The 10,360-nt window shown below is 43.4% G+C and overlaps 1 protein-coding gene across 2 annotated transcripts; it reads right to left on the reverse strand.

Annotated features, from left to right (window-relative positions):
* Positions 1 to 222: 222 nt before the first annotated feature.
* Positions 223 to 10,194, reverse strand: rbbp5 (retinoblastoma binding protein 5). 2 transcript variants are annotated; one of them, XM_068314810.1, is made up of 14 exons: positions 10,059 to 10,194; positions 8,720 to 8,745; positions 8,441 to 8,613; positions 7,925 to 8,065; positions 7,630 to 7,792; positions 6,999 to 7,108; positions 6,274 to 6,393; positions 6,032 to 6,185; positions 5,854 to 5,925; positions 4,693 to 4,810; positions 4,443 to 4,512; positions 3,688 to 3,923; positions 3,118 to 3,195; positions 223 to 613 (listed from the first exon to the last, which is right to left on the reverse strand). In XM_068314810.1, the coding sequence occupies exons 1-14, from the start codon at positions 10,075 to 10,077 to the stop codon at positions 561 to 563; spliced, it is 1,533 nt and encodes a 510-aa protein (XP_068170911.1). In that variant the 5' UTR covers positions 10,078 to 10,194; the 3' UTR covers positions 223 to 560. The 2 variants fall into 2 exon arrangements, with proteins under 2 accessions (XP_068170911.1, XP_068170910.1); XM_068314809.1 differs by having other exon boundaries at positions 224 to 613; positions 2,935 to 3,195.
* Between the last annotated feature and the right edge of the window lie 166 nt (positions 10,195 to 10,360).

A 10,360-nucleotide genomic window follows, 5' to 3' on the forward strand; every position in this document is an offset into this window, starting at 1 on the left:
CTTATAATGCTGGGTGCCCTATTCTGGTGAGAACAGTTTTAAAATGGGCGATTCATTGAAGGGGTACCTTATATATGAATTTTTTTTGTAGAATAGGCCATTCATTGAATGTGCGCCTTACAGTCCAGTGCACCTTATAGTGCGGGAAATACTGTAGTTGATATCTACAGTGAGACGTCCAGCTTTATGTTGTCGTGTGACTACAAAGTCGTGATAAGAACAGAAACACACAAAATCTACTTCTTCATAATCAAAAAAGTTTAATTTGTATAAAAACAACAAGAACCACGCACACACGCACACACACATGCACACGCACACACAAACACACATTAGGACAGACGTTTTATACAAGCCAACTCCGACACTGACGGAACGTGACTCAGCTGCTTCTGTCGGTCACACGGGCGGAGGAGTTGTCACGTGACGGTGCCCTACGGTTTAAAGAGGAGACAATCCCATCATGCATGCTTCTCACGCTCAGCCTGCGTGTGACATCAGGCCTTGTGTCTCTTTGCTTAACCCTGCTGGTGATTCTTTACATCTGCACACAGCTCTGATCAGTCCATCCCTCCGATGTCGTGTTGTTTGTACGACTGTGAGACCAGACTCCCTGATGAGGACAACAGATGTGGACAATGAGATGCTGCTTGGATTAAGATTGTTAAATCTCACAATAAAAAAATACAATCTGACAGGAAACACTAGATTAAAGTGTAAAATCACTACAATTCATAATGGTTAAGATCATACACTGACATTGAGCCAATAAACATACAGCATCTCCGCACACAGAAACAAAAAGGACAGGACCTGAGCAGCGCTGCTGCAGACGCACACATGTCACATGACAAACCCAAGGAGCGAGGCAGGAGTGGGAGCAGGAGGGTCAAAGGCCAAGCAGGAAGTAGAAGCAGACCAGCCAGCTAGCCCGCAGGGAAACAAGCGGCACCATCCCACCGTTAGCCACGTCAACACCCGTCTGCCAACTACAGTCCAACTTCTCTAAAAACTCAAGATGACTGCAAATTAGTCAGACTGATGCTGAGGTTTTCAGAGGTCATACAGTCTTGAAGTCATTGTCCTGCGGTGGTAAAAGAAGTGATGGTAAATCTGATACTTCACAGGTAACCTGTCAAACGTGTGGACACGCCTTCTCATTCACTGGTTTCCCTTATTTTCATTGTAGATTCTCACTGAAGGCATCAGAACAATAACTGAACACGTGGAAACCAAAGAAGAACTCTTCACCCTGTTCTTCAGTGGCTCCTTCACACACTCTTAACACCCTCTGGATGAGTCTCATGAGGTCTGTCATGTGACAGAGTAGTCCATGACTCTCTTTCTTGGTCAGATAAGCCTTCAGCAGCCTGGAGGAGTGTGGAGTCAATGTCCAGTTGAAAATAAGTCCAACTGAACACAAAGCGGATGGGATGGCGTGTCTCTGCAGGATGCTGTGGTAGCCATGTTGGTTCAGTGTCTTCAGTCTGGAATACATCCCCCACAGCGTCAGCAGCAGAGCCCCCTCACACCATAAAAACCTCCTTCACGCTTCACGGTGGAACCCTCCATGTGGAGACCATCCATTCACCTTTTCTGCTTCGTACAAAAACACGAGTGGAACCAGAAGATCTTGAACATGGACTCATCAGACCACAGCACAGGTTTCCACCGGCCCAACCTCCGTTCCTCATGTATCTTTGTCCAGATGAATGTCGTCTGCTTGTTGGTTGTCCTGAGTCATGGTTTCTTAGCAGCTATTGGATCAAAAAGACCTGATTCAGTCTCCTGAACAGCTGATGTAGAGATGTGTCTGCTACTGGAACTCTGTGTGGATTCATCTGGCATCTAATCTGAGGTGCTGTTTGGGGTTTCTGAGGCTGGTGACTCAGGTGAACCTCTCAGCAGCAGAGGTGACCCCTGGTCTTCCTTCCTGGGAGGTCCTCACTTCAGCCAGTTTCATTGGTTTTTGTGACTGCACTCTGAGATACACTCAAAGGTTTTTCCGTTTTCTGGACTGACTGACCTTCAGGTCTTCAAGTCATGATGGAATGTCTCTTCTCTTCCCTTTACCGATTGGTTCTTGCCGTAATATGGATTGTAACCTTTGTCACATGTCCACTGTGTAACCAACTTGGCTTTTGCACAACACAACTGATGGTCCCAACTCCATTAAGAAGACAAGGACATCCACAGAGGAACTTTGACCAGGCAGACCTGTGGAGTGGAGACCGTTTCAGGTCACACCTCATGAAGCTCATTCAGAGAAGGCCAAGCGTTCACAAAGCTGTCATCCATGCTAAGAGTGGAATCTAAAATATGAAACATTTAGAGTTCAGACACACTTTTAGTTTGTTACCTGATTGTTTTGATGACCTCAGTTTGTCTCTGCAGTGTAGAAAGTAATAAAAATAAAGACACACCACTGAATGAGAAGGCGTGTCCAGACTTTAACTGGTCCTGTTTACATCTCCATTATTCCTGAATTGCTTGCGCAGTGGAAACCACTGACACACAGGCATTAGAGAAACCGACAGGTATCACTGATATCCGTCACCACAGAGGAAATGAACATTGGTTTGACGGTTCCTCTCAAGGACTGATAAGTGTTGTTAAAGCAGGAAACATGTCCAACTGATCCGCTTCCTTAAAATCATCCCTTGTCAGATCAGAATGCGTCTCGCTCCTCTTCATCACAGACGTTTGGAGCAGAGCAGTGTAACGAACGCTACGTCACATGACCCCAAGACTGTGGCTTTAGGCCTCTGTCAGTAAGCTAGGAGGTGAAATGAGTGGTTGGGGGGGTTTGTGTGAGGTGGACACAATACAGGGGAGGGGGTTGCCTTGGAGACGGTGGTGTAAATCAGAGTAGCACGACTGCAGGACTGGCAGAGCTCCCAGAGTAAGCAGCAGTATGGCTGGTGCCATGCTTACCTGTGGCCAGGCCTCCTTCTGCTCTGCCCTTCATCCCTCCTCCTCCTCCTCCTCCTCCTCCTCCAACACCACCAACACCTCCTCCTCCTCCTCCTCGAACAGAGCTGCTCAAAGCCTCCATGGGGTATGAGGGCCGATCGCCCCTGTAGGGCTTGGGCCTGAAGGGGAAGTCTTTGTCTTTACCTTTGGAGCCCTTTGGCCGGCCTGCGGTCTTCTTCTTGGACTTGCCGTCCCCCTTCACACCCAGTAGGGGGTGCACCTCTGAGAAGAAAGACAGGATCAAGTTAGAGTCCGATTCAGTGAAGACCACACGTTAAAATCATTACAATGATCCCAAATCAACAGCCTCAATACACAGGTAGTCCTCAAGATGCGAACGCCCGACCTACGAACAGTTGCAGATACAAACAACCGCGCGCCTCCATGTCCGACTGCTGTAGTTACCCTTTCTGCCACAACCCCAATGAGCAGCGTATCAAGGGAACATTTCAAATACAAATATAAAATTCTGCCATTATCTTTTAAACTTCTGCCAGAGTTAAGTTTTTTGGTCCGATAAACATTTTTGGCAGAATATTAGCTGGAATAATTTAGTCCCAGTTTTGCTAATGCTGATATTGGAGACAACACGGCTGATATGTGATGCTGGACGCCTGAGACCCCCTCCGACCGGCTGCTAACACTGAGGTTTTGGCTCAAGCAGTACGTGAGGTGTGCTGGCATTTGTATTCAGGTTCGTTCCACCCCCCTCACCGTCACTGGGGACCCCCTGCAGCTCGATGGTGGTGGTGCGAGCCTTCTTCTTGGCAGGCCCTCCTTCAGAAGAGGGCTGTCTCTGCTTCTTGTCGTTCCCGGCCAACGCCTCCTCTGGGGCAGCTGCCTGGACCGTGGCATCCGGGGGGGGCCCAAAGGGGTTCTCCTCTGGATCTTCAACCTCAGGGGCGATGGGCAGGTAGAGCAGGGCCTTGTAGTCTTCCAGCTCCTCATCACTTTAGTTAACAGATACATAAAACACAATGGCTTGGGGGTACTAGAAAGCTATATCAGACATTGTGTTGTTTACAAAAACTACCAACAACTGGTGTTATATAAGCTGTGGTATTGTAGAAATAGCACAATGTAATTATCCTTTAAGAAACAAATAGTAATTTAATAGTTTAAATTGTCAACATACCATTCTAGACATCTTCTTTTACATTTGAAATAGATATAATTTACACCTGCAAAGCACAACAGCTTGTTGGAATTTTACTTAGATTCTAATTTGCTCGTCTCGTTTTTTAAATTAAATAAAACAATTAAGTTAAATTAAAACTAGACCTGCTGTCTAGTTTTAATTGAGAAGAAAAAGTTCAACATGTGCTCCTTGAACTGATACTACAACCAAGACATGTTTAATGAGCACCAAACTGGCTCTGTGGTTATCTCAGGGATGACTTCATGACGGTTCCTTTTACATTTCAGACCAGAAAGGGAACGATGATGAAGTCCTGTTGAATGTTTTTTACCTGCTACAAAAAGCAACTATGGGGTCGACAGTCGTGACATCCACCTCTTCATCTTCTGCAGCATCGGCACCTGAAAACGAGAACCAAGTCCACATGTGACATATCCAGGAAGGCAGGAAGACCACAGGCAGACCATCGGTCAGCAGCAGTAGTAGGTCTATTTGTGTAGGTAGGCGTGTGTGTTTGTGTGTGTGTGTGTGTGTGTGTGTGTGTGTGTGTGTGTGTGTGTGTGTGTGTGTGTGTTGACTACCTGTCTGCTCAGGTTCACTCTTGTCTTCATCCTCGATGTCAAATTCAGACTCTCGCTCCTCATATTCCACGTTCTCATCCAGCTCTTTAAAGTCTGGAGCAAAAGCGCTCCAGTTTTCCTGCAGACGAACACCAAAGGTGTTGCGTCAGCACCTCAACCGCATCTTCCTGATACTTTACTTTAACAACAATAATCAACAGCCACCAACAAAACGCTGGTGTTACTTTTAAGGAAGAAGAAGCTTTTCAAAGAGCTCAAGAAACAGTTTTTACTCTGCTGACTTAAGTTGACCTGGATATCCAAGAAAACATGAACCTCTAACTTCACAGCACTGGACAAAAAATAAATACAAACACGTATGAAATACTTGTTCCTCATATGATACAAATTTCAAAATTAGAAATATATGAACTAAAAAAACAGATGCCTTAAAGTCCCCCAAATATCAAACGGTATCCCTTCAATTTTTATCATCTCATCCTCACCTCTTCATCCTCATTGTGGGTCACGAGGGTTTGTACGTACTAATACATGGTTTTATTCTGATTTATTCTACAGTGATATGATATTGTGTGCTTTTTACGGTTTACTAGTGAAGTAGAGAGGAGTAAAATGATGTAAACTTGATTTTTATTTTTCCATATTATTTTTTTTCTAAAACTGACTTGTAATCGAGCTGGATCTTCACACCACCCATGCCTATAACAATGTTAACAATATACACACTACCCACTATCCAGGTTTATTTATTCATGCCCTCTTATTCTTAAGCCCATTTATGTCTCTCTTTGTATATTCATTGTATTTGGTGGGTTATCTATTATTCTCTCTATCTGGTGTTGGCATTACCTTCTCTGAGTCTTTTCTTTCTGTGTACTCACTGTGCTGTGTGAAAGGATGAATAAAGTCCTACTCTCTACTCATCTATACACAATGTCTGATCTTTTCTAATATTCCACCTTAAATGGCAGGTCATTTATACACTTTTGGCTTCAAACATACCGAATATCTCATTCTTTCAGCGTACTAAATAGCACTTTGGCTCTGATGGAGATTACGGCTCTCAAAGTCAGATGATTTGAGTGTTGATATAACTCAGTTCCTTTTAAGTACTCTGGTGAAGAACATTACACAGACCCCTCAAGTTCACTGGCTACTTACAACTTGGTTCTGAGCCCAGATAGACACGACTCCACTGGAAATAGATGCAATAATTGGACGCACCGGATGCCACTGGACAGAGTCAAAGACAAGGTGAGTCAATCCTCTCAGCACAACAACAAGTAGCTCCAACATTAACTTAAATTTGTCTTCAGAGTTTTAGTCTTGACGTTCTTACAGCCACGTCCAGCAGAAGCTCTCCTCTGGTTCCATGCAGGATCTTCACCAGGTTGCCGATGCTCTTCTCCCAGATGTAAAGCGCGTGCTGCCTGGCTGATCCGGCCACAATGTACTCACCGTCTCCAGAGAAACAGCAGCGTTTCCATGGAGTCCTGAATGCAGAAAAAATGGAGATCAACGCCACAACTTGGAACTCCATTCCAAAGACATTTTCAGATTTAACTGCAGAAACTCCAGGACCTGTTGACGAGGTCCTGGAGTTTCTGCATGGGTTCAGGTTCACCATCTCGGCCACAGGTCAGGATCTCCCTGCCGTCGTACACCCTGATGATTCTGTCTGCTGTGTTGATGAGGAAGCAACTGCAGAGAAAACACAACATGTAGACAAAGAGAAGCAGAACAGAAGGCTGAACACAACAGAGGACTGGGGGCTGAAGCCCACCCAGGCAAAGACAAAAAGAAACTTTTGACATTGAGAACGATGTGCAGGACACAATGTGTCCCGAAGCACAACTTGTGTTTCCAGTTTTGCTTGTGAGTCACACAAACACACGGACAGAGCAACGCCTCAAAGAACTCGTATGTCCAGCAGCTCTTGTTTTATAGAATTCTTAGTATTTCATTTATTATTTGGTGCTGATCTGAATGTCAGAAATGGGACGGGCTACTGCGTATCGTAAAGTTGTAAAGAAAAATTGTAGACAAAGAACTGAAGAATTTAAACAACATGCTTCAGGACTGGATTCTGGAGAATGTCGACCAACCTGCTGTTAAAGAACTTGCATTTTTTTGGCCTTTTAAATACTGTTTACATGACGTCTTGTCATTTTTCTGAAAGTCTTTTCCATTCTGTATTTATTGTTTATTTATCGTTGTTCCTCTGATGCTAGTTTGGATTCTACTAACAGTAAAATAAGTAGGTACTGAAGGAAGAATCCCCTCATTGATCTCCTGCTGCCTCTCACCTGCCCTTGCGTGCAAATTCAATTGATTTGATGGCGGTGGTGTTGCTGGTACCAGTTGTGACTCTGAAGGAAGCCACGAGCTCCTGGGTGTTGGTGTTTAACACCAGAATCTGCATCAAGAAGAAGAGAGACACAAAGGAGGTTACAAAAAAATAAATTTAAAAAAAATGTAATCATATGTAAGAAATTTCTACTGAAAATTGCTGTACTCTCTGTAGAGAGTTGGAATAGAATAGAAAAGAATAGAATAGAATAGAATACCTTTAATGTCTTCATACACAAATGTACAATGAAATTTACTGAGACAACTCTCGGTGCAAAGTAACAAGTACAAAAAACAGAACACAAGAAGAAGAACAAGCAATGACAGTGTAGCAGACTGGACAGCAGCAGTCCCAACAAATACACTGTACAGAGTACCTAACTGGAAAGGACTTCCCACAGTGTGTGGTCAGTTAGTTTCAGTCAGGTGTTCTGATCGCACTTGAATAAATGCAAATATTATTCTAAAGGGTGGAATAATATTTCCACCCCGTTGTCATTAAAATTTCTTTTGAGTAAGGAAGAACTCTCCCACAATAAACCCTGTTAATATGATCCAAGAGGAGGGTCCCTCTCAGGACAGACTAACCTTTCCTTTGGCGTTGCCAGTGTAGATGTACTCCCCCCGCCGGTCAAAGGCCGCCACCACGTTAAGGTCTGAGTCGTCATCCACCGGCAGCACAACATGTTTGGAGTCGGACAGAGTCAGCAGGACAGGGGCCGACTTCATGGGACACACCAGTACCTTATCCCTAAAAGACAAATATATATTAGTGATAAACATTCACCGCCCGTCTGGACAAACTAGTTAGTAATCTATGACGATGTCACCATTGATGTCATCACATTTAACTTGTTCAGACAAATGATGTCAGGTCACTCACATGTCTCTGGGGTGGCACTGCAATTTCAGGATGGGTGAAGGGAAGCGGAACCTCTGGTCGCAGTCTCCAGTCAGGACATCCCACTGCGAGACGATGTTGTCTGTGGAGGCGCTCACCAGCTTGTGACCATCTCGACTCCAGCTGAACGCATAAAACATGCAGCACTCTTTAATGCATCATATAAAAATGATTTGTGGTTGAGATTAAACAAACTTTATTCGTCCCTGAGGGGAAATTATTTCTTAGTTGAAATTATTTGACTCCCAGCTGAAGAGCCCATCATTTCTGGCAGAAGAAAAATAAAGTTTCTGAAAAGATCTGAAAAGTTTCTGAATCTGAAAAGGAGTTCACAACATTGTAGACATAATCAGAGGAGAGAGAGCAATAAACTAAAGTTTTTTCTTACTAAATGTGCACTTTTGTCAAAAATAGTTCAATTATGCAACACAATCAAGGCTTCAAACAGAATTCAAACAGCGGGGAAACTTAAAGCAGATGGTGCTTGATGTGTCTCACCATAAGGAGCAGACTGGATGGATATGTGCACTGATGATTTTGGCAATGCCTCTTGTGAGGAAGTCCCAAATGACGATACGCCCATCATTGCAGCCCACTGCAAGCAGGGTACCCCAGCGGTTGAAGGTGCAGGTGAGCGCCATGCTGATACAGTCCAGAGTGCCATCTGCCTCCTCGGATCCCACAGATAAATGGTGAAACACGTTAGTATCAAAACAAATGACTTCTGGTGTCAAACTCACATTTTAAATTGAGCTGAAGTGAATATTGAGAGTTTACCTCTGGATAGTTCTGCCCAAATGATTCTAGAACAAAACAAAAGACAGTGATGACAAAAAAAGCATTGGAATAGAACATGAATATTAAACTGTTACTTTAGAAAAACAGTAAAATTATTATATTTCAACCAAAATGGCACAGGAAGGTTGTGGTACATCAATACACCAAGTGCCTTAGTTGGTCATTTCTAACACCAACCTCTTTACCCCAAGGTTGAAATGCATGTTTTTAAGGGTGAAAAACTGAAGCAGAACTAAATTATCACAAATTTTAGGAAAAGCTCACTCAAGGCAAATTTAGAAATCTAAATACACATGAGTATTATGATGTGCCCCTTTGTTAAATTAATGAAAGAGCACCGGAATGTTTTCAGCAGCAGAGAGAACAGATCAAGTCTGAATCAACTACTGGACTTCAGATTATAAGAATGATGAATATCTTAATTATCCTGAATGGAATTAATCACAATTCCAGCTCTGTTTATCGGAAAGGAATAGTATTTTCCTTCATTCAAGCTTTTCCAAAACAGAAAAAAATAATATATTTCAGTGTAACTACTACTGGTATTTATGAAACATGGACTTTGTTTGCACGAAAGCCTGTTTGATTTGTGAATCAGTTACTTTAGGTCGCTGTTGGTAAAGGCTAGTTGTTATTGTCCTGTGGACGGGATGTTTTTTGGCCTTACAGCATTAAGATCAGGCCCTTAGTCCAGTAAGTGGACTATAAGATCAGTCCCTTAGTCCAGTAAGTGGACTATAAGATCAGTCCCTTAGTCCAGTAAGTGGACTATAAGATCAGTCCCTTAGTCCAGTAAGTGGACTATAAGATCAGTCCCTTAGTCCAGTAAGTGGACTATAAGATCAGTCCCTTAGTCCAGTAAGTGGACTATAAGATCAGGCCCTTAGTCCAGTAAGTGGACTATAAGATCAGGCCCTTAGTCCAGTAAGTGGACTATAAGATCAGACCCTTAGTCCAGTAAGTGGACTATAAGTCACATATGATGGAATCACAGCGTGTGGTTCTTCCAGACAGATTTCATTCATATACAGGAGACAATGCACCGGGGCTAACATTAGCTAACACTAATGTTATGTTTCCATGACTACAATCATTTACATATGGATTTAGGTGTAACTTTACGTAACAATTTCAGTTGCCAAAAAAAGAAAACTCAAGATCCGACTGAGAGAAGCATCAGTTCTGTTAAATTTAGACAGCGGCTGTCAACATGCTAGGCTAACGACCGATGCTAACCACAACAAGCTCATCGCGTTAGCATCACCGACGGCCGGAAACCCGGAGGCCCCGGGAAAGAGAAGCGTTTGGGTTCAGTTACCGAGTAATTCAAGGTTCATAGCTGGACTGACGGAGAAGCAAACCTCCCTGATAGCTGGATTCCACTGAATAGTTCACCAAAATACAATCGTATGTGCGTCAACTTTAACTTCCTGGGAGACTGGCGCCGAGCCCCAGTGAGGACCCAAAGGCAGCGCGAATAATGCCTGAACAAAAATAAAGGTCGAACAAAGCACTGCCTGTTTTTGACAGTGGGTTCGAGGCCAGTGAGCCCTAAATTAAAATAACTTAATATTTCAAAAAGGTGTGAGTAAAAAAATAAACAATTAAAATAATAAACAA

This window comes from Antennarius striatus, chromosome 5 (assembly GCF_040054535.1).
Source record: "Antennarius striatus isolate MH-2024 chromosome 5, ASM4005453v1, whole genome shotgun sequence".
NCBI lineage: Eukaryota > Metazoa > Chordata > Actinopteri > Lophiiformes > Antennariidae > Antennarius > Antennarius striatus.

What these genes read in the sequence shown, in the direction of transcription:
- rbbp5 (XM_068314809.1), bottom strand. An exon ending in CAGTGCCACCCCAGAGACAT is followed by an intron (nt 7,793 to 7,924) that starts GTGAGTGACCTG and finishes TTTGTCTTTTAG; the next exon opens with GGATAAGGTACTGGTGTGTC. An exon ending in GCAGGGGGTCCCCAGTGACG is followed by an intron (nt 3,196 to 3,687) that starts GTGAGGGGGGTG and finishes CTTTCTTCTCAG; the next exon opens with AGGTGCACCCCCTACTGGGT.